This window comes from Daucus carota, chromosome 8 (assembly GCF_001625215.2).
Source record: "Daucus carota subsp. sativus chromosome 8, DH1 v3.0, whole genome shotgun sequence".
In the NCBI taxonomy this organism is placed as follows: Eukaryota; Viridiplantae; Streptophyta; class Magnoliopsida; order Apiales; family Apiaceae; genus Daucus; species Daucus carota.
The window spans coordinates 32,614,418-32,641,461 of NC_030388.2; the positions used below are offsets into that span (position 1 = coordinate 32,614,418).

A 27,044-nucleotide genomic window follows, 5' to 3' on the forward strand; every position below is an offset into this window, starting at 1 on the left:
TTATGCAAGTAAAGACTCGGTTGTGAGTAAGTAAATAATATCCAAGTACAACGAAGGAGGATAACATTCAAACATATTTTTCATACAGGGTTAACAGGCCAAGCGATAATTCCAATCACAATTGCCACACACGTAGGCTTAATACAAAACAGAAACTAAACATCATAGCAATTTATTCTTCCATTGCATCCCCAGCTTCGATTACTTCAACCAACTCTCTCAATGGTGTAACCTTTGCAGTCAGAATCTCTGCAAGCCAAACAATACTGATGTTAATACTGATACTCTCCTGTTTAGTATGGTCGGTGCACAACCTTTGACAGCTTATTATACAAACCCAAATTCTTATAGCTTACTACATAAATCACAAACACAGTACCACAAATAATTGCACTGCTCTGGGCCCACTTTTACCAAATTATATTGGCATCTTTTCATGAGCTACAACTTTAGGTAAAAACTCACAGAGAGTGCAGGAGTCGCATGCAAATATAGGAAGCATATTTTGGCCTAACCACAGGACTGCAGGAGTATAACATAGATAGATGCCAATTGCCAAGGCATGCACCTTTGACCGAGAGAGGTACACTTTGTTTATTTACGTTTGTTTATGCAAGATAAGAATGCATCAAGTGTAAACGAAGTTAATAAATGAAAACCTGACATTAACAAGAAACCTGTTCCAATTTGAGGATTCTAAAGCAGAACGCGGGAGCGCGTTAAAACACAGTTTTTTTCTTGTTTTGCAAACAAAAAAGAAAGGGAACTAATAGATATAATCTAATATACATGCTGAAACGAATTTGTTGCTTGTACCATATTTAGCAATATAATGGTAATTGGAATAGTCTTTAAGTTTGATAAAATAGGTCCAACTAATCCTCCCTCCCTGTCTTCATTTTTGCTTAAAAATAGTTTTTAAAGAGAATGAAGCCTGTGGTGTTAAAGCATCTCCAGCAGAGTCCTTACAGGTTCCCTAAATATGTATTTTTTTAAGGGATTACTACATTTTATTGAATGAGAACTCCCAACATCATTCCCTATTTATATTCTCTATTATTATTATAACATTATATTCAACTTGTTATAAGGAGAGAGAAAGGAGGGAAAGAGTGGGAAAAAGGAGAGAAGTGAATATTTTATTCTTCAAAATAGTACGAGAGCATCTCCAGCATATTAGCTATATGATTTCCTAAGCTATAATTTTGAGGAATATGCACAAAAATTCACTCCAGCAGAGTCCCTACTCATTCCTTAAATATTAGGATCCATTTTCCATTCCTCATAAATAGGTAATCCCTAACTCATTCCTTATTTGGTTTTTAATGATTTAATATTCAACTCTCACCTTTTGCACACTCTAACCCACATTTTTTTGTTATCTTTTTGTTAAAAGAATTTGAATTTAATATTATAATAATGACATGGAACACAAATAGGAATTATTGTTGGAGTTGTCAATCAATATAGAGTCCCTATTTTTTAGAAATTGAATTGTTTATCATATATTTAGGGAACCTCCTTAGGACACTGCTAGAGATGCTAATGGTTCCACAATCCTTAAATTTGAGGAATGAAGTTGACATCCTAACTTTTTAAGGAATTGCTAGGACTGTGCTGGAGTTGTGTTTTGTGTCATATTCCCTATTATAATAGCTTAGGACACCATATGGCTAAGCTGCTGTAGATGCTCTAAGGTCCTTGACTTTTAGCACAAGTGAATCCTATATGTACTATTACGACTTCACTACAGTCACTAGTCGTGCCTTCTGCATCCCCCTCCTGCCGATATCCCACCTAGGGTAAGTGCGTTTGCAAGAATGAAACTTAATTTATGCCGAAGTGATTCCCAGGCAGGTCTGGCTTACAAGTTTTATTCCTAACTGTGCTAGCTTCAGGGGGAGACTTTTAGCTCATATCTATTTAGATTACCCAATAATTCCTCGGGGAACAAAGGCTACTATGATAAAGTGGTTCTCTAACTCCAAAAGTAATACATACATCATCCTAATGAAAGGAGGAAGCACAGAAAAAGTGAGGCAGAGAGATCAGGTTTCCAATCTCTTTCAAGAAACTGGGACTGTTTGGCTATTTTATTCTCTTCTCTTTTAAAAAAAATTGCGAAATATTCATCCTGTACACATATATTTGCATGATTTTGCAAATTTGTCCATACAGATCACGCTTTTTAGAAATTCAAACACATTCAAATTTGTTACTTTTTAATTGGCAAATCTTGAGTTTTCTCGAGAAGCACGACTAAGCACACAAGTAAACATTATTTTCTCAACAATGAGCAAAGACAAACAAACCCACAAATCAATCATGCTCGAGAACATACTAAGCTTTAAAATTCGGGAAGACAATTTAACAGAAGTACTAACCAGTCTTCTTGGAGAAAGAGTAGCCCTTTTCACTTGTAAAAGTACGAGGATTTGGCATCTCATAGTTTCTCAAGTACTCCTTGTGTCCCTGTACAAGCAAAGCATATAATCCAGGAGGATAAATAAGGAGTATGTCGTTAAATCTATTATTTTACAGCAGATTATAAAGCAAGCACAAGCATACCTTGGTTATTACACATATGTCAACATTGCTTCCACTTCCCAAGTCATTGAATATTCCAGACCGAATAGCATCACGTACCAAAGCAACTCCGTCATCCCTCTAAAAATGAATAAATACTGATATCAGCTGTAGATTATTATTGATATAAAAAAAGGCTGACTACCCAACAGCCACCAGAACAAATTAAGAAAACATTGCCTAAACCTACCATTACTCATTTCCAAGATAATTGATATACACATACAAAGAAATTACATTTAGTACAAAATGAAAGTAACTAACCTGGTAAAAGATAAATATGGAGCAGGCAACAAATAAAAGAGCACAATCCTAGAGTAGGAAACTGTGGAAGTACATTACTTACATTCATTCCCTCCACGTATCTTGATTCAAAGACAGCCATCGCAGCAAGTGAACCGGACCCCATCGTAGCAAACGGCAGGGTGTCAGTTGACCCATGAGGGTAGATCTGTTAAACAGTCAATAGTTACAATTATAACATGCTTTGACTGTAACCAATATATAGTATATACATGCAAATAACTTGGTAAGTAATTTTATAATTCACCGTGTGCAAATGTGGACCAGTGACATCAACTCCACCAAGCACCAAAGCAGCTGAAACGTGACCTTGGTAGCTAATAATGTAAAATGGTCAGGCCTTTATCAATACAACTCCATTACCCAATAAGAAATCCCCATGAGATCCATGTCAAATTAGTTTTACCTGAAAAGATGAGATTTTAGCAGTGTGAGTGCTGTCACAACCCTCGATTCCCTGCCAGTGTGATAACGGTGCAGCTTTAACTGAGAGCTAATATTATCTGCAAAGACAATGAAGTTTAACTGGAAATGTTGTACTACAATCAATTATCAAATATATAACTCAAACTTCACAAAATATAGGCAATGGAATATGGCAATGCCACAGGACTTGAAAGTACCTGTCACAGCCTCTGTATCAGCAGCAGTCCCTGCTCCACAACAATAGATGTTTGGAGCCATGTAATGTATTTTCTCACAATTTTTGTCAGCGACAATGGGTCCTTCAGTAGCTCTAGTATCGGCTCCGAGAATAACACCATCCTGAATGTATATAAAGATTTATTAGAGTATATTCAGGGAAGGGCTAAAGCAGAGGCATCATTTAGAGGCTAGACATTAACATTCAAGGTAGGACTGATATGGATATCCATCTTATATAGTTATATCATTAATTATTCCATCCATTTTAACCTGTTTGATGTAACAACTAAAATACTTGGCCTCAAATATCATGCTCTTCCTTGTATATGCCAAATTAGACACATTGGTTCCATCCATTTAAACTTGTTTAATGTAACAACTAAATATACTTTGGCTTCAAATATCGTGCTCTTCCTTGTATATACCAAATTAGACACAATGGTTCCATCCATTTAAACTTGTTTAATGTAACAACTAAAAATACTTGGCCTCAAATTTCATGCTCTTCCTTGTATATCACAAATTAGACACACTGGGCTTTGTAAGAAAAGCGCCTTTAACACTCCTGAGGAAACAATTTAGAGCAGGCACCAAAGGCAAATCAGTGAAGTGCCAAAAAAGCGCCTTGGCTTTGTGACCCAAAAGTGCTCCTTTGTGTTAACGAGGTGTTCAGTTAGAAAAACATTCTCCTTGTCACATGTTCACCTATTATTGGAGATGTATACTAAAACATAATCCATATCCTTTCTGTTGTCACTCGTTTCAAAATACTTGTAGGTAGTCAATACTCGAGAGACCAAAAATAAATCAACAAAAAACTCCCTCACCCTTCTCTTTTGTCCAATACACATAGATACTTCAGATAAACTTTAAACTAATCATCCAACAAATGAAGCAAAATTTATCACCCTCTTAAAAAATTGAATTACTGGTAAAACAATTATAATTTCAGATTGCTATTGTGGAATAGGTGAATATTTCCTGGCGTGAAGTTGTTGAACAGTCCCATTCATTTTGATCTTGTCGATTTAAAATGCCTTTACTCGGAAAGTAACAAGTTCATCATGACAAGACAACATAAATGGCACAACCACTAGAAAGCAGGGATACTTCATCTGGGTGAAGAACTGCGTAGGGGATACTTGGGGGTGCGGGGGTGCGGCGGGGTGCGGCGGGATACGCACGGGATACGCCACGTGGCGTATCGGTGGAGGCAGCGATGGGGATACGCGGGGGTGCGGGGATGGGGGTGCGGCAGTGGCACAAATCGTAATTTTTAACAACTTTTTTTTTTTTTTTTAAAACTTAAAATTAGTTGGTCAAAAGAAAGAAAAGAGGGATCAAAACCTAATTAGACTAATTGAGTACCTGTACGAGAGAGAGCATAGCATCTCCAGCTCAAGTATGTCGATTGGTAAGTGTGTTTTCTGTAATATCTGCTCATGTGTGTCTATAGATTGTGAGTATATATAATTGCTCGTGTGTGTGTGTGTATATTTCTATCTCTAGTAGGATTGATTTAGTTATTCCGCTATTTTGTTCTACTTAAATGCATCTTATGAATTATTTATTTTACACAAACACAGATATATATATATAATATTTTTAATATTTTAATATTTGCCGTATCCCCCCGTACCCGTATCCCCATATTTTGGAATTTGACGAATTCCCGTATCCACGTACTGCGCACCCGCACTCCCGCACCCGCACTCATGCTTCCTAGCACAACCATTTCTAGATTTCCTCAAGATTTGTCAGGCCAATCCTAAATTCCTTATATATAGGGGAGAAGGGACTAATCAGCATTCAGCCTCATACCTATCCAATAATTCTCTCTTATTTTTCACTCTGGCCCTGTTTGGAACTTAAAGGATTGAGAAAAATTATAGGTTTGACCATGTGAAATATCTAATATTGGTGTTTGGTAGTTAGAGGATTGAAATAGCAATTTGAACTCAAAAGGCTAATTTTGTAAAAGCTACTTGGAGGAGCTTATTCAATTAGATGATTGCCATGTGTCTACTTAAAATGTATATAAAAAAGCTAAGCAAACAACTATTTACCAAACGATTTCATCCAAAACAGCTAACTGAATCCGCCAGTCAAAACAGCTACTTCAATCAGCTAGTCAAAATAATTAATTCAATCCGCTAACAGCTAACCGCTAATTAGCAAACAGGGCCTGTGTATTCTCTAATCAATCAATTCGGATAGTCTTGATGTGGACATAAAATAATAGTATCAGTTGTTAATTATTTTATACTATCATCGAGATAAAAGTATGTTTTGTAATTGATAGTTATATTATATGGTTAACAATATTATAAATAATATATATTAAATATAGTAGTAACTAATTATTAGGTATTTGCTATCAATAAGGAATAGTATGCAACTTTTTAGGATCTTACTCGCTCAACAAATATTAGATTATCTATATACATATTTGTAAGCATCGTTATTAATTAGAGATGATTAATATAAATTGATATTTGTTCAATAAATCCAAGGATTTATTATTGATGTAAAAAATATAATAGCCATCTAGCTTGTCCTTTGTATTTCAAATGAAGCATGAGAATTGAGAAGCAATTTTCTAACTAAAGTGTCTTTGAAGTTTGACGAAAATCCCCTGAGCTATATAACTATAGGCCAAACAAAAGTTACGTAAGTTTCCTATTTCAATTGGGATGGTGTTTCATGATATGTACTGAAAAATTAACGTGATATATGTCCTGAACTTCAACTGAATGATAAAATAAATAACTTTAATAATGCATATTGAGTCATGTTTGATAAAAGACCTCTAGAGAGTCATAACTCAAAAGTCAAAACAAAGCACTTGTCACATAATTTCTTCTCTACGGCAAATTCGAACCCTGTAAACAAAAATCTAGCTCCCTACTGCTTAATTCCCCACCCCAGAATATATTTCAGTACAACCACTGGTTATATCAAAATCATGTATACAAGCAGTTAAGAATCCTACATGAGACTACTTACCCACACAATGGCCTGTAGTACAAATATATAAAAAATGCCATCTGAACAAATTTGCATTTAACATACAAAAACATACTGTATTTCATTTGAACCAAATTCATTCATCACTAAAAACATCACAATTTCCAATAACTAGTAAGTTACTAATACTATCAGTACACATACCAATACATATACGAAAAACAACAAACTACACTAATATTACAAACAACATCACCACTAAAATCACACACAAAGAGAGAGGGAGAGGGAGGGAGGGAGAGAGAGGGAGAGGGAGGGGGGGGGAGAGAGAGAGAGAGAGAGAGAGAGAGAGAGAGAGAGAGAGAGAGAGAGGGAGGGAGGGAGGGAGGGAGAGGGAGGGAGAGAGAGGGAGAGGGAGGGAGAGAGAGATCATACCTTGTAGACTAAACCAACAATGGTAGTCCCAGTCTTGAGAAAAGAAGAGGGCTTAAGGCCCTTTTTCATCAACATCTCATTTCTTCGACATAAATCGAAGCTAAACCCCCCTTTTGCAGGAACATCAAAATCCACATTAGCCATTTCAACAACTCAGCTGATACAATTCACATAAACAAAGCAACAAACATAAGTATTAGATCAAATTAAAAGCTCAGTTGAGCTAAATTACAGTTTAAAATGGCAATTACGTACAAATTATATATGTTCCGAGGGTAAAAAAGAGCCCTGATCTGATAATAATGGGGACAATCAAGGAGAATAATTAATTGTAGTGTTGTGGCTTGGAACATAAGAAAGGTGATTTGGTTTCAGGGCTTTCTGGGTTGACCCGTAATGAATTTGAATTGGGCTTGCTCAGTTGGAGCAGGAACTTTGGTCAGAATAGGGTTCTGTGTGTAATAGTCTAATTGAAAAGTCATGAACCGGCCCAAACTAGAGATGATAAATGACCTGATCCGATTTGAATGAGCAACCCTTGACATTAAGGGCCGTTTGGCTAATTTTAAAAAAAAGTTACTTATTACTTAAAATAGAGAGATAAATTATAAGTGATAAGTAGATTTGATTTATAATTTATTAAAATGTTTGGATAATATGAATAATAAGTCAATAGAGGTTTTGGTAATTTAAATTTATAAAATATTTTTATTTTAACAATTTATTTAATAAAATGATATTTATCAATATATATAATTTATCACATATTTGAAACGTAAAAGGAACATATTAAATAAGGTAATCAAATATATAAGAAGTTAGAAGCTAGGATGAGAATCTGCGACTTCCAACTTCTTCTTTCTTTCTCTTCAGTTTGTTATAAACTCATATAGAAGTCAAGGTACTTCTTTGCCGAACACTCGTTGAAAAGCCAAACCTGACTTTTATCAAAAAGAAGCACAAATTCATATAGAAGTCAATGCCGTTAAATTCATATAGAAATTTAATAGAAGTCAATGCCGTCAATGCCGTTAAATTCATATAAACACTCGTTAAATTCATATAGAAATTTAATAATAACACCCGTTATTTTAATAATATAAATAAATTTGATAATTTTATGCTATTGTTTTTATAGAATAGTGATGATATTTGAATTTATCATCATTAAAGATCGAGGCGTGGCCGTTAGGCCAATGCCGAGAAATCTTTTATCGAAAAGAAGATATTTATATTGAGTAGTTTTTTATATTTAAAAATTATAATGTATTTCAGTCAGAAGATAATGTTTACATATCATAATAAGATATAATAGATATAATGGGGCCATTGAAATTATCTTAAAAGAAAATGGTTATCACTAAAGATCGAGGCATGACCAGAAATCTTTTATCAAAAAGAAAATATTTATATTGAAGAATAGTTTCTTATATTTGAAAAATCTAATGTATTTCAGTCATAATATAATGTTTACATGTCATAATTAGATATAATAGATATAACGTGGCCATTGTGATTATCTTAAAAGAAAATACTTATCACTAAAGATCGAGGCATGAAGATCGAGGCATGAGTGTTGAAATCTTTTATCGAAAATAAAACGTTTATATTGAATAGTTTCTTATATTTGAAAAAAATAATGTATTTCAGTCTGAAGATAATGTTTACATATCATAATTGGATATTATAATAGTTTTGAAAAAAAATATAATACTTAAAATAATATTATATAATGTATTACCAAAAAAATACAACAAAAACTTATGATCTCCTTTTTGATATGTATATTCGATGGAACGGGAATTTCTAATAAGTATGTTCAATGGAACTGGAACTTTTACAATTTGTTTTGAAAATAACCCAACATACTTATTTGGGCCTAAGGATCTACAGTGGGTCAGATCAAAATAACATTTCATAACAAATGTTTAATTTATTTGGGCTTAAGGATTAAGAATTTATAATATTTTTTGGTACTTCATTTTTTGAATTTCATAAAAAAAATTGACATTGCGACCTATAATCATTTCAAGTTCTAAAAAAAAATAGTAAAAACTATATTATATGATATATATATCAAAAAAACAACAAGCACTTATGATTTAGTTTTTAATAAGTATGATCGATAAATATGTTGCCAAAAAAGTATTTTTTTTATAAAAGTTGAATTTTTGTTATAAATATGAACACCTTAATATAAAAATTATCTTAATAATCAGATTATTATATACTTTAATAATATTATTAAATAAAAAAATCATCAATTTCCCATGCGTAGCGGGCATAATTACTAGTTCATATAGAAGTCAATGCACTTCTTTGCCAAATACTCGTTAAAATGCCAAGCCTGACTTTTATAAAATAGAAGTGCTTCTGAAAGATAGCCGAACAACCACTAAGCAAGTGTCTTTTACGGTATAACTTATAAGTCAGAAATGATTTATTTATATTGTCTTCGTTTGTTTAGGAAGAATTTGTTTTATGGGTTTTGTGTTTCTTGATATTTTTATGTTTACAAGTAAAATCACTTTTATGAACTTGATAATGCTAGTTTTTCTATTAGAGTTCTTATTTTTTTTTTCAAACTCTTTATTAGTTATTTACTTCTCACTTTTAGTCTTTTTTTTATTTCAAAATGTTTCTTAACCAAGTTGTAATTGACAATTTGAGGGTTTATCTCGGCTAGTTTCAGTTATTTTTTAAACTCTTCGCTTTTCCTAAAAAAACAAATAAGATGTCACTTTTTTTAAGATGTCATTTTTTTTAAATTTGTCCAAACGATCCTATTTGTGCAACTGTTTTATAAGTCAATTTCTCTTTGTAAAAAAACATTGAAAATCTTAATTTTTAGTGATTAATTGCTTCTCTCCTCACACTATTTTTAATGTGACACACTTACAAGTCAAGTACCGGTGGTGTTAGTTTTTAGATTTGGGGTTTACTGTATCCTCACGTTGGGAAAATTGTTTCAGGCTGGTGTTTATAAATTTTGAGTTTTTTCTGTCCAGTTGAGAAAAAATTATGGGTTCCAACTTCCAATTCACAACCGATTACATTGATGAAATCTCGAACAGATGACAAATACGAGCAGAATTTTCAAACCAGAGGCCGCCTTTGTAAACTGGTACCTCACCGAACAATATCAGGTGAACAATTCTTTCAACCGAGTTTCATTGGTAATCCATATATTCTTCATCTCATCATTGTAATCCAGTATTTCTTGCTTCCTGTTTTATTATTAATTAATCAAGTCCTACAAATGTGCAACCCATTCATCAAACATTGTTCGGTTTGTTAAGATTTTGTTCGAGTTCGATAATAATTCATCCGAATTCAATTCGTTTACAGCTTTAATCAAACTTCTCTCACGAACTTTCAGTCAATTATAGTAACAAATTTCAACCTCAAAAATCCCACTCGAACTAAATTCATTCTCTGCAAAATCTCAAAATCCAATCAAATTCTTCATTTCAACCACAAAATAATATTTTAAAATCACAAAACCACTTGAATCAAATATAACTACATTCTAATTTAAAAAATTACCTAATTTTGCACAAACTCAAAAAAATATCTAAATAACTTGTAAAATATACCAGTAGACAGGTAACGCGATGCAATGGAAAATAAATCACCACGCTGTTAAAAACTGGCTTATTTATAAAACAATTCATATATGCTTCGGGAAACTTGAACAAATCTCATTAATATTCGAGATAGTTCACCATTATGAAGCAACAACTTAATAAATCATATAATTAACAAGTAACTTTAATAATCATATAATTAACAAGTAACTTTAATAATAATTACGTTCGTAGAGATGTATCACTAATTAAGCCAACGACGATGCAATTTACAAATCTGTAATTCTGTAAATCGCTGAATTCGATGGCGAAAAATTTAGGAGCGAAGATTTGATTTATGCTTTCGTTGACGCGTCCGCCGGGGACCGACGAACGCAACGCCTATCAAAAGCAACACTTGTTTATTTATTTTTACGAACTGTTAGAATCGAAACATTAAGCGTGAGAAGAGAAAATAAAGAAGAAAATGATCGGGAAGAGAGATGTGTACTGAGAAGAGAAGCTGTTGTTGTGGGGAGGGGAGGTGGATGCTAGGGTTTTATAGGCTTCAGTTTATAGGGTTTGGAAAAGCTTTGCGGACTTAAATGGGCTGGAACTAGGCTAGGATAGTTAGTGGGCGGAAAGTGAGAGTCCGGACGAGTTTTAGCAGGATTTGGACTTTAAAGCCCAGTATTTTGGATGCCCACAAAAACGAGTTTTAGAACAAGTCCAAGAGTGCCCTATATTGATGTCCTAAATCAAAATTTAAGGCACATGAAGCAAATCAATGCTCCAACAATTTCCTGGTGGTGCCTTAGAACACTAGGACATGTAACAAGTGCCTTATTTTTGAGGCACCACTATGCATGCTCTATCAATAAGAAAATAGTTTTCTACCATTCCACTACATCTCTCTCCTCCCTCCTTTTCATTTCACTCCAATAACAATTTAAATATATATTATTATTTTAATAATAAGGCACAATAATGGGGCTTATTGTTGGAATTGATATACTAAGATGATGTCCTAAGTCAGGACATTATATTTTATTATATTTATAAGGCATTTGCTAGAATATTGTTGGACTTGCTCTTATATACTCATTTTCCGTCGATTACCACAACATCATTGAACGTAATGATATATACTCATTTAAATAATATGATTTTTTAATAGATGGTCTAAGCGATTAGTGGCAATTTAATATAAAATCCAGAAATATATATTCCGGTAAAATTAATTTGTCGATTTAAAAATGGTAAAAGATTTATCAGAGAATTTTAGTTAAAAATCAAATGAAAGTGTAATAATTGATAAATTAATGAACTTTTTTAAAGATCAATCAAACTAATCCGGTGATTTTTTAATAAATGGAGAATTTTTAAAATACTATTTTCCTGTCATTAAGGAATCGAATAGCTGTGTGCAAGAAATGCTTCTTCTTCTAAACTGTATTAACATACTACAATTTAAGCATGCAATTCAGATATTCTACAAGAAAAATTCAGATTCATAGTCCAACATGTATAAAAATCAGGTTTCTGCAAAATGCAGATTCATCGAATAGGAGATTGGCCTCTCTGGAGCTTTATTAACGAAAAATAGGAGCCCTGTTCTCCCTCAGCTAGTAGTTGAGTATGTGATCCTTGCTCAACTACTTTCCCATCTTTCACAACAGCTATGGTGTCTGACTTCTGTATTGTTGACAGTCGATGTGCAACTACTACACAAGTGCGGCCAACCATCATTTTTTCCAGGGCTTCTTGTACTAGATTTTCGGATAAACTGTCAAGGGCACTAGTTGCTTCGTCTAAGAGAAGGATGGCAGGGTTTTTTAGTATTGCTCGCGCAAGTGCTATTCTTTGTTTCTGCCCTCCAGAGAGCTGAACTCCTCTTTGTCCACAGTACGTCTCATATCCGTCTTTCATTGAACTGCATTACATTTGGGTTGGGCACGGAGGTTAAGAAAATAAGTAAAGTAGTGTGAAAAAGTAAGAAAAGTGAGAATAATGATGAGACCGGTTGATATTTAATAGTATATAAATTAAGTATAGTGGAGAAAAGTAGTGGAAGTGGTTAATTTTTGTATTATAAAAATTTACTATATTTGGTATCTTTTGAAATATAAAGAATTGGATGAGTCATCCTGAAAAGGAATGTGTAAAGAAATGGTTGGGACAGAAGGAGTACAACGTAGTAAAGATATCAGTAAAGCTTTTACCTTATAAATTCATGAGCATTGGCAAGCTTAGCAGCCTTGGTGATCTCTGATTCTGTAGTCATTTCTTTTCCATAGACAATGTTTTCACGAATTGTTCCTGCAAAGAGAGTAGGTTCTTGGCTCACCAATGCAATATGTGACCTTAAACTTTGCAGGTTGTAGCTCTTGATGTCTTGGTCGTCAATTAGTACTGATCCCTTCAAAGGGTCATAGAATCTTTCAACCAAGCTGATGACAGTCGATTTGCCTGAACCACTTTGTCCGACGAGTGCCAGTGTTTTACCAGCTTCTATTGTGAGACTTAAGCCTTGAAAAATTAGTTGTTCAGGCCTTGATGGATATGCAAAGAACACATTCTTTAATTCTATGCAGCCATTAAGTGTGTTTGTAACTTTGATCCCTTCAGAGTCTTGAGGTTCGATCTCACTTTTCCTTTCTAGGATTGCAAAAACTGTTCTAATGGCATTCTTACCTCGTGCCAGATCTGAACTCATGCTTCCTGCATCTGCTATGTTCTTACCGGTGCTCATTAAGATGAAGAAAACTTGAAACAGATGGTCTGAGTTTATTAGTTTTTGATTTATAAGCCTTCCTCCGTACCAAAATGTCAAAGCCATGCTAGCAGTTGTTATAAACTGTGAGGTACATAGGCCTAAACCCGAAAGCCATGACTGTCTAATGCTCTCCTTTTGGGGGCCTTTCAGTGTAGTTTCGAAAAGTCCTAAAATTCTTTCTTGAGAAGAAAATGCAGTGATGGTTCTATGATTCACAACTGCTTCACTTGCAAGTTGGTTTCCTTCATTTTGTGCTTTTTGTGCCTTTCCAGACAAACTCTTCATTAAAACACTCTTTGAGTAAAAGCATGCAATGACCAGAGGCTGAACAGCTATCATCACAATAGCTATTCTCCACGCAAGTATCAAGGCAAATAAAAAGGCCAGAAAAGCGCTTGTAATGACCTGAAGCAGCAATGAAATGCGATCTCCAACTAGGGCTCTAACCATGTTTGCTTCAGTGGCAAGCCTAGCACATACAGCTGCACTTGTGTTCTCGTCGTGATCAAACCATCCAATCTCAAAGGTTAGCACGTTTTTAAGCATTTTCTCTCGCACCCTCTTGGTTAAGCGTTCTCCCATGATGGCGAAATTGTAGTGTTGGAGTAGATTGGCGAAGAAGCTAAGAACTCCCAAACTTGTGAAAACAATAGCATAGAATCTGGTCTCTGATTGTACCTTAGAATCGTTATCGGTGATGAAGAATACAGACACTACTGATCCCAAACAATAAGCATGGACTGGCTGAATCACCCCAAAACCAACAGACCCTAGACATCCAAGCAAGGCTTTCTTCCACTCAGGGGCATTCATTTGCAGTAAATGCCATAGTGATGGATTAGGCTCTGAAGAAAACTCGAGTGTCTCATCCTCACTATCACTATCATGGTAAGTATATGCTTGGACAGAATGAGCCATACTCATGCTTATTTCTTGGCTGAAAGGGGAAACAGGGCTATTATGCCAGCTTGATCTCACACTAATAGGCGTCCTTGGAGATGGAGTGTTGGATGTTCGTCCGTATATTCCATGGTTCGAACTAGTAGAGGTCATATTTTGTGTTGCTGATTGCTGCATCTGCACCATATTAAAGTAGGCGCCACCTTCACCGCCATTTGATTGCATCAATTTGTCATGAGAGCCTGATTCAATCACTTTCCCTGATTGGAGAACTACAATCACATCAGCCTTTCGGATTGTAGTGAGACGATGAGCAATGATTATAGTTGTCCTCCCAACTGAAGCCTGATCGAGGGCTTCTTGCACAACTTTCTCAGATTCTGCATCAAGAGCACTTGTAGCTTCGTCAAGTAGAAGAATCTTAGGGTCTTTAAGCATTGCTCTTGCTATCGCAATTCTCTGCTTTTGTCCCCCGGATAATTGAACCCCATATTGTCCTACCTAAACAATCATCGGAACTTCATCAAAATAAGCAGTGTATGAAGAGATAAGTAATGTACAATAACAGAAACTGTGACTTACCTGAGTTTCATAACCATGGGGTAATTGTTCAATGAATTCATGCGCATTGGCAGCCTCTGCTGCAGAAACAACAAGTTCCATCGAAGCTTCTTCATTCCCAAAGAGTATATTCTCCTTAATCGATGTTGCAAACAACACTGGCTCCTGATTAACGAAGCCCATCTGGGATCTTAACCATTTGAGCTGAAGTTTCCTTATTTTATGTCCATCAAGAAAGATGTCGCCTTTGGACGGATCATAGAATCTTTCAAGCAGAGCAATGATCGTAGACTTTCCAGAGCCACTACCTCCAACAAGACCAACAGTCTTCCCAGATTTAATTTTGAGGTTAAATCCATCAAGAATTATAGTATCCGGTCTAGATGGATATGAGAAAGAAACCTCCTTAAACTCAATATTTCCTTTCACATCTTCTAGAATTTTTCCACGGCTATTCTCAGAGTCTATTTCAGGCTTTCTTGTTATCATCCCGGACATCCTGGTAGCTGCTGCTTTTGCCTCTGCAATGAATGAGAGATTTGGAAGAGCCCCCATCAAGGACCTGAAATTTGTAAGACATTCTCACTTTAACTTGTTATAAACTCATAAGCCTATGAAAGGAGTTACATAATGATGAAGAATTCACAATAAACGTACATTCCTCCCAGAATAATGGAGATGCCAGACACGAAAACATGGCCACCAGATTCTCCTTTCTTAGTAACTAAAACGCTTCCGACCCACGCTATAAATGCCCAAGCAACAAATACCATTCCCATGCTTCCTATCAGTAATCCTTTAGCAAACCCTTGCTTTATACCAATGTCTGTGCTTTTCTGAAGTTCATGGCTAAATCTATCTAATGTTTGGTGTTCCCCCACGTAGGAATAAACAGTTCGGATAGATGAGATTGCCTGTTCTGCAATACCTCCTGCTACTCCATAAGCCTCCCGCGCCTTCATAGCCAAATTCATCATTAATTTCCCGAATCCTACACCTGGAATAACAAATCCGATTGCAAAGGGCAAACAAGCCAACGCTAGTCGCCATGATAATAGGAAGGCCACTAGTATGCCTGATATAAGTGCTGTGATTTGAGCCAGAAAGTTTGGTATCTGCAGATATGGGATATTTAAATGTTAGATTCATTTTAAATTCTATACCAGATAAAAGGGGAATTAAGAAAAAGAACCTTCTCTGCTATGACATCTTGGATTAAGTGAGCATCTGTGGACATAGTAGACACAACATTGAAAGTTGTCGAGGAAGCATCTTTGTTATCAAAGAATCCAACTTCCTGCCTGAGGACTGATCTCAAATATTCCATCCGAGTTCTAGACGCTTGCCTCTCTGCAGTTCTCGTCCAACAAAGTCCTTCTGTAAAATACATAAATTCAGGACCAGATAACAAAAACATCATCAAATTAGTCCAGAAAGTAAAATTTCAATCCAATGTTTCTGAACCAGTATCTAAAATACCCTGACAATGGCTTACCAACAAACGCAGAGGCTCCAACCAAGATAGCAATGTAGAGCAGTCGTAGCGAGTACTATAAGCAGAACAATGATACAACACAAACCAGTTCAATAAGGTTACTGAAACCTAGTACCATGCATAACCACATAAGTTTTAAATTCTGATAAAAAATCATACCTTGTCGACAACATCATTAGGCAGAGCAGGGCCTTTATCCGAATACTGGTCTATCACACCGGCTAGAGCAATCATAGTAAGAGGAGACATCAAGCCATCTCCAATGCTACCTAAAGTACCAAAAAACATAAGCACTTTGTCTGTACCATCTGCATAACTAAAAATGCCACCTCCACCGCCACCTTTACTCCCCATTAATTTACCCTCTCGAATCAAACAATTCTTCGGAGAATAATATCACCAACTCATACAGGGAGCTAGGCAGATTCTAGTACTGCAGTATAGACTCCATCTTATAAAAAAAATCTCGGAATAAGCCAAGCCGGCTCTCCTTGCAGAATAAGCTCTCAGTGTGTCACTGTCTGGAATCGAACTAACAAGTCGCAGCTCTGATGACATAACATCTTTCTGCCTGTCTTTAGCTAACAAAATGTATTATAAAAGCCTTTCTAATAGAACTGGTCTTGCATTGTGGGAGCTAGAATGATAAAAAAAAAACTTGTAAAACCTTCATGCATGTGTATATTTGATGTTTAAATATCCCAGCAGGCAGGGGAATACAAAGCAGAGAAAAAGCATTTCCAAATCGGGTTCGGATACAAAATGTTTAGCAAGTAAAGTTAAAACCGAAGAGGAGGTCATATATCACATAAACTGAAATACGAAAATGATTGATTTATTATTATATCCGGTAACGTTCTAAACAGGAGAAGGATCTAGCAGAAATAGATGCTGTCCAAATGACAGTTGTGGAGTTTGTTTTTGCTTATTGTTTGTTTAGTGATTAATTTAAGTATTAAGGATCAAGACAGTAACGTCTAGTAATTTGATATAGTCTATGATAAATGCCTAACAAGCATATATATAATTACAAGATTTGATAAAAATCTTTGGTTGATGACAAATGTTGTGAATTTATCTTGCATGTGTTTTACAAGCTCGAAAACTTTGATTCCGCTAGAACAGATAAATTGTTGGGTGAAGAATTTGGTCACAGATGGCAGTGTTGTCGAGATTTATAGTAGTATGTTTAACGCATGTGTTGATTCTCTTGTTGGTTGGTGTCGCTGGCGGTACATAGCTAACCATCAAAACATCAATATTATGCGATTTATGTAAGGTAAAAAATGTGTATAATTTTGTAGACCAAGTTCAGTTCTTGATAAGTGTTCCGTCAATATATCAAATAAAAGGCAGTACTCCCTCTATGTATTTTTAAGAGGTTTGATCACATGTTTAAAATTAATATTTTTAACTTTTTCTGAATGAAAATAATTATATTATATTTTTATTCCAAAAAAATATTATAAAATATTAATATTTGTTATACGGTTAAAGCAATTAAAATAACGTGTAAAAAGTCAAACGCCTTATATAATGAACTAGAGAGAGTAATATTTTATAAATTCAATAATTTTTTGATTTATACATAAATTTAAAAATTTCCAATTGGACCGATAAATATACTCTTTCCAATTTAAATTTATAGATCCGATTAATCATTATAATTTTTTTAAGTGATATATTATAAAGTGAATTAAACTAATTTATCGAAATTTTACTAAAACAATAAATATTACTCCTATCAGTCTAGCCATGTAGGTCTCTAAGGAAGTCAATTAACCGAACGACACCGTCTCATATTCTCCCCCAAATATTTGACATCCACAACACAAGCTTTCTCACAATCAAATCCCTAAAAATTTCAAATCAGACCACCCAAGATCAAATCGAAGATGGTGAAAGTGAGCACTTTCTTTGGAATGTCAGTGGGTGCATTTCTTTTCTGGGAAACCATGGACAAAATCCACGTCTATATTGCCCTTCGTCAAGATGAAAAGGTCCCTCTTTCCCCCCATTCTGTACTTACAATCTCTTGTGGCTGTATGTTTTTGTGTTGTTTTCTTGTGTTTTAGCTTAATTGGTGTCTTTTTTTATCTGGGTTTTGCTTTTTAAGCTGATTTGAGATCTGAAATTTTGATTCTTGAAATATGGGTAGTTATGTTTGTGTGATTTGTAGAGATTGGAGATTTTGATTCGTTATGTGGTTGGGGTGGGTTTTTGATTTTTGATAGAGGGTTAGTTTTTGTGAAGTTGGTTGCTTGGTGAAGAATTTTAAGAGCAAGCTGGTTGTTAGTTTGATTCGGAAGAGTTGAGAAATAAGAATTTATCGTCAATTCGGATACAGGTTTGTTAAAAAGAAAGGGAGAAAAGATAGGAAAATGCTTATAGGGTGAAGCTATAGGAAAGAATAGGCTTTGATAGGACTGAGTTGTATTGATAAAGCACTCTGAGTAAATTTGCTCAATGAGTTTTGTTTTTCGTCTGTGAACCTCAATGTGCCATAATATGGTTTTGGTTGGACTTGGAAGTAATGAAACTGGATGGAATGGAATGGAAATGAATTTTCTTACCATTTCGTGGAGAAATACTTACAATTTTCATTCTTTCATTTTGTTCCTCCCAACCAAAGGAAGCACTACATGTTGTTGCATTTGGTATTTTCATGTTTAATTTCTCGAAATAAAGGAAAATCCAGGTTTAATTGTTTCCGTTGGCACACTGGGATAGTGAAAACGAGTAGTCAAGTAGTATGTGAATGAACCTTCGCAGTGTGTGTAATCTCTGCCTTCAATCTTCATAGAAGTGTAATTTTTCCGCCAGATCCGTACTAGAGAACCAGTCCTCACTGCTCACTCACTCCCTTTGTTATGTCAACATTTTAGTTTGCAGTCGTAATTTATGTGATGTGATACTTTTGATCGATGTATCTTCTGTGTTAGTTTCCTACTAACACAAGATTTTGCTTTGTTTTATGATTCCAGAAAGAAAGAATGGAGAAGGAAGATGAGATCAGGAGAGTGAGACAAGAGCTACTGCAACAAGCAAAAGAAAAGGATTCCTATGCCTAATTTGATCAACCGCTTATGGCATTCTTGTGAACTTTCTGTTTCAGCTTTTACTTTTTCATAAATCGTTCTGGTCACAGACTCTCGTGCCAGAATTCATAAATATGAAATTTGTACCAAATGATAAATAGAATTGTCATTAATGAATTTGTATGATGATTAACTGCATCGTTCCTTGTCATTGGTTCATATGTTTAGGGACGCAGTTTTTGGTGTGTGTACTCATTTTTAATATGAATTGTGGATTTGATTCGGAAAGGGGAATATATTTCATATGAATAATGCATGCAGCTTTTGGGCCAGATGCCTGATTGATTATGGATTATAGCACTAATTTACAGTTAAAGTTGAATTTTGCTAATGATTTGGCTCCTGTGAATGCACTATGGTGTGTGGTTCTGTAGAGGGAGAAGTGATAGTACTCGTTTGTTTCATAAACATATTTTCACAGAAATGGCTGTTACTTGCCAAGAACATGTTCCATTTGGGCATGAGTTTTTTGCTGTAATTTATTACTTTGGAGTATCTTTAAGTTAAATTTGCTTCGTGTTTTCGTATATGGCTAGCTCCTATATTGAGTCCCCTCTTTGTTGTCTAATTCCGGTGAAGATAAAGCTTCTTATACAGTTTGAAGCATATCAAGAAGTTGATAAAAGTTGTGCTTTTAGTTTTATGAGCATGTTGGTGATGCTTAAATTGGTTTTGTTTGTTTGAATAGTTAGGCTTTTGTAAATTGTCTCTGTTCTTCAGCGATTCTAAAGCATCTGATACATTAGATACTCATGAGTACTATGCGTCACAGTACCCTTTCTTCCCAGGCAATAGAAATTCAAACAGAAATCTTGTTTGAGTATACTGGTGAGAGCAACCAAATTCCAAAGTTTTTATGATTGTGTGATAAGCTTGGTGAAACAATCATATACAGAGTTATCGACATTTTGATTCTGCAGTTACTGTCGCGATGAATACCATAAAATCTTACCACCATTAATCATGCAGCTCATTTTCCTTGTCCTCTTGTGTGTAACTTTAGTACAATTAAGTTAAAATCATATGTAAGCAAGCATAACAAATAGCATGCCCCTAAGCAACTTTCTTTTCAGGTTTTCGGATATTTCTGTATAACTGCTAAAGTTTCATGGTTTATCACACCCTACCTGCAAGATGTCGTGCAGCTTAAGAGTAAATTCATCAGCGTGCTCATCTCATCATCTTATCTAAGCAAAACAACCTCTTTAGTTATACAAGTACTAATCCAAACCTGAGTATCCAACTCTAAAAATAGCAGACTGATCTTATATCAGCACTCTCCACTTTCCCCCTTTATTTTCTGGTAAAGCTGTAAAAGACTAACTACTTTTCCGTATAAAATCAGGCATGCATTGCATGAGTTTATCATATCGAACTTTGCTTCATTTGTCGATGCTTATCTTTACTTAGTACATGTACACATATATACATCAGGCTGAAAATTACACACTTTCATAGTTATCATTTCTTAGACAGACTTGAATTGAATCAACTGGTGATACAACAGTACTGTCATGAAGACGGGGTTGGTTTTGCTGGTTTTTCTTTCAGGGGCACTGGTGTTCGCGGTGGCAGAGAACTTTGAGGTCACTGAACAGGATTTGGCTACGGATGAAAGGTTGTGGGATTTGTACGAGAGGTGGAGGAGCCACCATACAGTTTCCAGAGACTTGACAGAGAAGCAGATACGTTTTAACGTGTTCAAGACGAATGTGAAGCATATTCACAAAGTGAACCAGATGAACAAGCCTTACAAACTGGAAGTTAACAAGTTTGCAGACATGACATATCATGAGTTTAGAAACTCTTATGGTGGTTCTAAAGTGAAACACTTCAGAAGTCTCCGTGGTGATCGTGCCAGGACTGGATTTATGCATGAGAACACTAAACATCTGCCATCATCTGTTGATTGGAGGAAGCATGGTGCAGTCACCCCTATAAAAAATCAAGGAAGATGCGGTAAATATGACCTCTTTTATTTGAGTCTTACTCGAATTTAGTATGACTTCAAATCTGTAACAGTTAAGATTTGAAGTAAAATCCTCTAATAATGCATTTCATGTGCAGGTAGTTGCTGGGCATTTTCAGCTATAGTTGGAGTTGAGGGTATAAATAAAATCAAGACAAATCAATTAGTCTCATTATCTGAGCAAGAGCTTGTCGATTGTGAGTCTGATAACCAGGGTTGCAATGGAGGACTAATGGAGAATGCACTGGAGTTCATCAAGCGAAGTGGTGGAGTCACAACTGAGAGAGTTTACCCGTACAGAGCAAGAGATGAAAGGTGTGATGCAACAAAGGTTAGTACTATGGTCTTATCACAATTTCCCGCGAATATGTGCTTATTAACGTGTTTATGAAGACTGATGTGAACGTTTATCTTGCATTACAGATGAATGCTCCAGTTGTTAAGATTGATGGGCATGAGAATGTACCTGAAAATAACGAGTATGCCTTAGCACAAGCTGTTGCAAATCAGCCTGTATCAGTTGCTATCGACGCTGGTGGTTCAGATATGCAATTTTACAGAGAGGTAGTCAATTAACCATTTCTATTACACTTCGTGTAATCATATATGAATAAACTGAATTATACTTTACTTTGTGGAAGGGTGTATACACTGGAGAATGCGGAACTGAGCTAGATCATGGGGTGGCAGTTGTGGGCTACGGAGCAACTAATGATGGGACAAAGTACTGGATAGTGAAGAACTCTTGGGGAACTGACTGGGGAGAAAGAGGTTACATAAGGATGGTTCGTGATATAAATGCAGCGGAGGGAATATGTGGCATAGCCATGGAAGCATCATACCCTGTCAAGCTTACTGCAGATAACCCGAAAGCTGTGCCTCAGAAGGACGAGCTCTGAGATGTTACAAGACTGCAATAAACAAAAGATTAGAGACCCTTCCTGTTTGGTTTGATTATATGTATGTGGTGGTGGTCACAAAGTGCAGTCTTTATCTATGTTTCTATGTATAAGCTTGTTTTTCTTTCTGTGAAATGAAATAAAACAAACTTTGGTGTGTGTATAAGCTTGCTTTTCTTACTGTGGAATGACAATGAATAAGCTAGAAACAAGTCCATTTCGAAACAACAAGAAGTAAACGAATGTCTCTGGTTCGGCTTCAACCTTGAGTCAGTCCGGTGGCCGCTTCTCTGACAGGCCTTCTGTCAGCTCACTGAAAGATATGGCATATCGGTAGCATTTTCTCAGGTAGACATATATTTAGACGACGTGGGTGTGTGAGCGTGTTTAATTATCAAAAAAACGTAGACGAGTTTAAGACGGATTTTTATACAATTAGAGGTCAGAGAATTAGAAAAGAACAGAAACCACAGCCAGTATTGTCTAAATATAATGAATGGCTTCCCTTACCCTCCGGTAACTTTTCATCATTTAACCTATATCTACTAATATCCATTCTATCAAAATCTATCGTAAAACCTGCAACAAACTCTTCATTGAATTACATTTTATCATATTATCATATCACACTACACTAAATCTCTGTCAATTTCATTGTTATTAGTACGCAGCAAAATTAAAAAAAATGGCATGTCGGTCTGTCTTTGTTGCAGCCCTTGTTGTTTTATTCATCGTTGGAATGGCTTCTGCAGTCTCTGCGGCTGATGATGCAGCAGCCTCAGAGGCTGCTGCTGCAGCCTCTGAGGCTGCTGCTTCCTCCGGATCTCCAAAGTCTGCCAAAGACTTGATGGGAGAGGCAGCTGCATTAGCCGGAGGGCCTGCAACAAAATCAATGGAAAGTGCAGCCGGTGAAGCATTGGCTGCGGTTCCCACACCCGCGCCTTCTCCCAGCTGTGCCTCCTCGCTACAAGTCTCAATCGTTGCTGGAGCCATCGTGCCCGGAGTAGCATCTTTATTTTTTTAGGTCAGATCAATGTTAGCTAAGGTGCATGCCTAATGGCTACTATAATCCCTTGCCTGATCGAGTTCATGCATCAAGGATGGGAACTTAATTCATCTGGCTGAATTTATCAATGAGATTTACATGATTACAATCAATTTTTGTACCTCCTTAACCGAATCTTCCCTGTATATTATTGTAGTTATCTAATTTTTAGTAAATGCCAACATTAAATCCAGATGTACCACGCGATAACTCAAGCCCGGAAAAAGGAGAAAGGATGAACTTAAATCTTAAGATTGTTGATCAGAGTTCCCAATCAACCCATACTTGAATTCTTCTTAAATGCAAAACACTATCATTAAATTGGAATCTAGTAGCCTCGTCGCGTATTATCCATTAAGTGACCAAGTAGGGTACTTATTCGACATGCTGATAAATGCCTCTGAGGAATTCCCTAAAATTTCAATTATATTTGTTCTTAACTTTATGAAGGTAGTCATTAAACATTCCAGGATGGAGAGCGAGAGTCGAGACCATGATATTAAATGCAAGAAAAACTGTTAGATCTTTAGTCTGTTTTGCTGCAAAAATCACTGCTAGCCCATGTTTTGTGATGAGAATGAGATGTAGTTTTGAGCGTTGCCATAAAGAGAGTTGGTGGTATCACATTGCTGAGATTTATGAGAAGTTCTTTTACTGTCGGCAACAGATGTAGTTAAGAATGAGTGCAGAACAGAGCTTTTAAAATTTGCATGTTACTACTTCCTGTGCTGATAGCGGGAGGAACAGGACATTAGTCTGCTGTACTTTGAAAATAAGATCTGTGCATTAATGCTGAGTCCAAATTATGAATTCTGTAGGTTTGTCTGACCTTTGTAAGTTGCAACTGCCCATCTAGAATTCAGAAACTATGTTCTTTTTATATAGTAAGTGGTTATGGCTTTTGTCGTGTTCATTTTCTTACCATTATTGCATATTCTTGGTATCATGTGACTCTCTCTCTCTCTCTCTCTCTCTCTCTCTCTCCCTCTCCCTCTCCCTCTCCCTCCCTCCCTCCCTCTCTCTCTCTCTCTCTCTCTCTCTCTCTCTCTCTCTCTCCCTCTCCCTCTCCCCCTCTCTCTCCCTCTCCCCCTCTCTCTCCCTCTCTCTCGCTCTCTCCCTCCCTCTCTCCCTCTCTCTCCCTCTCCTTCTCCCTCTCTCTCTGTCCCTCTCGCTCAGAAGTCTTATACTTGACAATAATTTAATATGGCACCAGACTAGATCTGATCTTAGTATCTTACCAAAATTTTCAGTTCTTGTTTCTTGAGACACCTTTCAATACTAAAAAAGATCTACCAAATACAGTTCTTTTTATTTTTTGCAATATAAAAAGCTAAGGTGTTAATCATTTAAGGAAAGTAAGATGGCCTAACAGAATGACCATCTGTAATTTTAAGGTGCTGCATAAGCATGCAAAATTGTAAATACAATTGGCTTTGATATAATATTAAGAAATCCATGGCTTCTTTTGCCACTCAAGGTCATCAGTTAGCAATGGGAGCCTTTCCTGCAACTAAGCACACCAGCCCCTCCTGTTATCGTCCCCACAAGAGACGATGATCTCGCGCCTAGGCTTGATGCCTTGGCATATTTTGAAGACGTGCCTCCTCCTGAAGTAGTGAAAAATGCACCATTCAACAACAAGTCTCCTTCAGACCTCCAGTTCCATCTGCTCCATTCTGTCTTTGGCGCATCTTCATGCTTTGTAACCTAATGGATAACTCATGACTCGCATATTAGTCACTGACAACAATTACGACACTAGTGATTGCATAGCAATGAATAAAGATCGCTTCTCACCTCTTTGTTGAACTCATTATTAGGCGCCAGAAATCTGTTGCCCTGGCTATTGATAGTAGGCGAAGCACTCCCCCCGATAGCATACATTTCCCAATGAGTGTAGTCATTATTCACCACATGGAAGTATCCATGTCTGCACCTGCAAATGTAGGTAAATTTAATGAATCACAGGTTCCAGATAATATACCAGATATGAAATCGCAGTAATTGCAGCTTTACCTTGGCATCCTCTGAACTAGGCCTTCTCCGAAATGGTTGAAGGCAATAGTCACCTGCATATTCCTGTCTTGTGTATAAGTGTCACTATGGCCTAACAACATAACCTTGTTATGATGTGTCAAGTAATTGTTTGAAATTGTAATGGCTGTCGATCCTCGGATGGCATCAATGAGGCCATCTCTACAGTTAGATAAAGAACAGTGATCAACCCAAACATGACTCCCTCCAAAAATTGACACTCCATCTCCATCTGAGACAGTCCTCCAGCCAAAGTGATCCGGAGAGTCTCTGACATTAGCATTCCCTCCTCGCTTGCAATCATGAATATTAACACCGTGGATGATAATATTGGTCACATACTGAATAGTAATGCAGGGTCCTCCTGCAATGTGGACGTCTGCTCCTCGGCCATCTATAGTCTTGAAGGAATTCATCATGAGTTCTTCTTTCAGTGTGATCACCATATCGCGTTTAAAAATGATCCAGAGAGGCTCGTCTTGAATCACAGCATACCGCAATGTCCCAGGCCTCGGGTTCACAGGATCATCATCCTTATTGTCAGTGACCACATAAATTTTACCATCTCTTCCTCCAATAGCATGTTTTCCAAACCCTATAGCACAATCTGCCAGCCTCTGCCTGTTCTTCTCCCAATTCTTGTCGCATCTCCAGCAATCGTCTATCGGATTCCCAGTCCCACATGACAGAAAACCAAGATTCCTCCTACTCGCATTGATGCTCCTGCAACAACAAACCAAAAACCATATCAAGACTCAGAAGTACATTTTTCCGTATTTTTACAGTGCAACCATATATGCAACCTCGTCTTCAACTCCAGTAACCTGAAAATCAACTGTTTTCAACCAGCGTTGTAACCTTATTTGCAACTAAAATAAGTTTGAAAACACGGGTATTTTTGCAAATTTCCCAAAAACGTAATGCACCATACCTGTGCACTTCTTCCACTACAAGCTCTGGATCTTCGACATTTCGAAAACATTGAATAAAGCCAGGAGCTTGAACAAGAAAAACAACCAGAAGAAAAGCCTGTGCAATTGACATATCTTTGTATTTCATTAAAGTACAAGAGAGTTAGAAAATGAACAAGTTTGAGATGAGTGTGGTGCTAATATAAAGGACTTGAAGCCCTGTTATTATTTTTTAAAAATTAAAAAAATGGAATAAAAAGATAGTTATTAGTAATTATTTGAGAAAAACAGAAGTTCCAAGTTTCCCATAGGTGATTTTTTCATTGCTCATCTACCCTAGTTATTATTGAAGGGTCTGTGGGGCCCTCTGCAGAAGCTAGAAAACAATGCAGAAACTTGTGTTTGTAGCACATGAGAAAAGAATAATTATTAGACAAATTAACAAGATTAAAAGAAATTAATTATTATTAAGCCGAATCACCGACAGATGTGCAACTATCTTTCTGCTGTGCAGAAGATTAAACCTTACTGCAGTGATCTTTGTATATGACCTTACTTCTTGCATGCAAAGTGAAAATCTTTTGTTCGCTATAATCGAATCAAACCAAATATATCCGGTATACAGTATTTTCGGGAAAAAGAGCACGTTTTTACTTAAAGCAGAAATACTTATAAATTAAGTAGTCTGTTTAACAAAGTAAAATTTAGAAACAATGTGGAACCAACTTAACGGTACGAAGGGGCACTGACGGTGATCTGCTTTTTAATTTTAGTGATTTCATAGTCACTTGTTTGGACTTTTTATTCACATGTAAAATAGTTCAATAAATGGTTTTTCCATAGTACTACCGCAC

At 36.1% G+C, this 27,044-nt stretch overlaps 5 protein-coding genes and 1 non-coding gene across 6 annotated transcripts; 2 read left to right on the forward strand and 4 right to left on the reverse strand.

Moving 5' to 3' along the window:
• Positions 1 to 46: 46 nt before the first annotated feature.
• LOC108199258 (proteasome subunit beta type-7-B) lies at positions 47 to 7,373 on the reverse strand. Its single transcript, XM_017366989.2, has 9 exons — positions 7,192 to 7,373; positions 6,937 to 7,093; positions 3,513 to 3,654; positions 3,296 to 3,392; positions 3,137 to 3,206; positions 2,933 to 3,037; positions 2,569 to 2,667; positions 2,385 to 2,472; positions 47 to 249 (listed from the first exon to the last, which is right to left on the reverse strand). Exons 2-9 carry the CDS (start codon positions 7,078 to 7,080, stop codon positions 173 to 175), a joined length of 822 nt encoding a protein of 273 aa, XP_017222478.1. The 5' UTR covers positions 7,081 to 7,093; positions 7,192 to 7,373; the 3' UTR covers positions 47 to 172.
• Positions 7,374 to 10,524: 3,151 nt separating this feature from the next.
• LOC135148611 (small nucleolar RNA snoR137) lies at positions 10,525 to 10,675 on the reverse strand. Its single transcript, XR_010286688.1, has one exon. It is a non-coding gene; the product is annotated as a small nucleolar RNA snoR137 (small nucleolar RNA).
• A 1,205-nt stretch (positions 10,676 to 11,880) lies between these two features.
• LOC108200007 (putative multidrug resistance protein) lies at positions 11,881 to 17,842 on the reverse strand. The gene is made up of 7 exons (XM_017368060.2): positions 16,394 to 17,842; positions 16,235 to 16,289; positions 15,932 to 16,116; positions 15,397 to 15,854; positions 14,761 to 15,301; positions 12,725 to 14,679; positions 11,881 to 12,435 (listed from the first exon to the last, which is right to left on the reverse strand). Exons 1-7 carry the CDS (start codon positions 16,586 to 16,588, stop codon positions 12,060 to 12,062), a joined length of 3,765 nt encoding a protein of 1,254 aa, XP_017223549.1. The 5' UTR covers positions 16,589 to 17,842; the 3' UTR covers positions 11,881 to 12,059.
• A 156-nt stretch (positions 17,843 to 17,998) lies between these two features.
• Positions 17,999 to 19,560, forward strand: LOC108200009 (uncharacterized). The gene is made up of 2 exons (XM_017368062.2): positions 17,999 to 18,234; positions 19,219 to 19,560. The coding sequence occupies exons 1-2, from the start codon at positions 18,130 to 18,132 to the stop codon at positions 19,303 to 19,305; spliced, it is 192 nt and encodes a 63-aa protein (XP_017223551.1). The 5' UTR covers positions 17,999 to 18,129; the 3' UTR covers positions 19,306 to 19,560.
• A 1,122-nt stretch (positions 19,561 to 20,682) lies between these two features.
• Positions 20,683 to 22,366, forward strand: LOC108200008 (vignain-like). The gene is made up of 4 exons (XM_017368061.2): positions 20,683 to 21,291; positions 21,400 to 21,632; positions 21,725 to 21,865; positions 21,943 to 22,366. The coding sequence occupies exons 1-4, from the start codon at positions 20,847 to 20,849 to the stop codon at positions 22,198 to 22,200; spliced, it is 1,077 nt and encodes a 358-aa protein (XP_017223550.1). The 5' UTR covers positions 20,683 to 20,846; the 3' UTR covers positions 22,201 to 22,366.
• A 2,165-nt stretch (positions 22,367 to 24,531) lies between these two features.
• On the reverse strand, positions 24,532 to 26,377 carry LOC108199393 (probable pectate lyase 5). Its single transcript, XM_017367192.2, has 4 exons — positions 26,211 to 26,377; positions 25,262 to 26,002; positions 25,043 to 25,181; positions 24,532 to 24,952 (listed from the first exon to the last, which is right to left on the reverse strand). The coding sequence occupies exons 1-4, from the start codon at positions 26,336 to 26,338 to the stop codon at positions 24,731 to 24,733; spliced, it is 1,230 nt and encodes a 409-aa protein (XP_017222681.1). The 5' UTR covers positions 26,339 to 26,377; the 3' UTR covers positions 24,532 to 24,730.
• Between the last annotated feature and the right edge of the window lie 667 nt (positions 26,378 to 27,044).

Bases quoted from the DNA above. Each gene is read 5' to 3' on its own strand.
- LOC108199393 (XM_017367192.2), bottom strand. From the start codon at position 26,338: ATGAAATACAAAGATATGTCAATTGCACAGGCTTTTCTTCTGGTTGTT. The intron at 25,182-25,261 runs GTAAAGCTGCAA...CTACATTTGCAG, and splicing joins CTAGTTCAGAGGATGCCAAG to GTGCAGACATGGATACTTCC. The intron at 24,953-25,042 runs GTGAGAAGCGAT...GTTATCCATTAG, and splicing joins ATAATGAGTTCAACAAAGAG to GTTACAAAGCATGAAGATGC.
- LOC108200007 (XM_017368060.2), bottom strand. From the start codon at position 16,588: ATGGGGAGTAAAGGTGGCGGTGGAGGTGGCATTTTTAGTTATGCAGAT. The intron at 14,680-14,760 runs GTAAGTCACAGT...ATGATTGTTTAG, and splicing joins CCCATGGTTATGAAACTCAG to GTAGGACAATATGGGGTTCA. The intron at 12,436-12,724 runs GTAAAAGCTTTA...AATGTAATGCAG, and splicing joins AATGCTCATGAATTTATAAG to TTCAATGAAAGACGGATATG.
- LOC108200008 (XM_017368061.2), top strand. From the start codon at position 20,847: ATGAAGACGGGGTTGGTTTTGCTGGTTTTTCTTTCAGGGGCACTGGTG. The intron at 21,633-21,724 runs GTTAGTACTATG...CTTGCATTACAG, and splicing joins AAAGGTGTGATGCAACAAAG to ATGAATGCTCCAGTTGTTAA. The intron at 21,866-21,942 runs GTAGTCAATTAA...ACTTTGTGGAAG, and splicing joins ATATGCAATTTTACAGAGAG to GGTGTATACACTGGAGAATG.
- LOC108200009 (XM_017368062.2), top strand. From the start codon at position 18,130: ATGGTGAAAGTGAGCACTTTCTTTGGAATGTCAGTGGGTGCATTTCTT. The intron at 18,235-19,218 runs GTCCCTCTTTCC...TTATGATTCCAG, and splicing joins CCCTTCGTCAAGATGAAAAG to AAAGAAAGAATGGAGAAGGA.
- LOC108199258 (XM_017366989.2), bottom strand. From the start codon at position 7,080: ATGGCTAATGTGGATTTTGATGTTCCTGCAAAAGGGGGGTTTAGCTTC. The intron at 3,393-3,512 runs GTACTTTCAAGT...TTGTCTTTGCAG, and splicing joins TGATACAGAGGCTGTGACAG to ATAATATTAGCTCTCAGTTA. The intron at 250-2,384 runs GTTAGTACTTCT...TTTGGCTTGCAG, and splicing joins CTCTTTCTCCAAGAAGACTG to AGATTCTGACTGCAAAGGTT.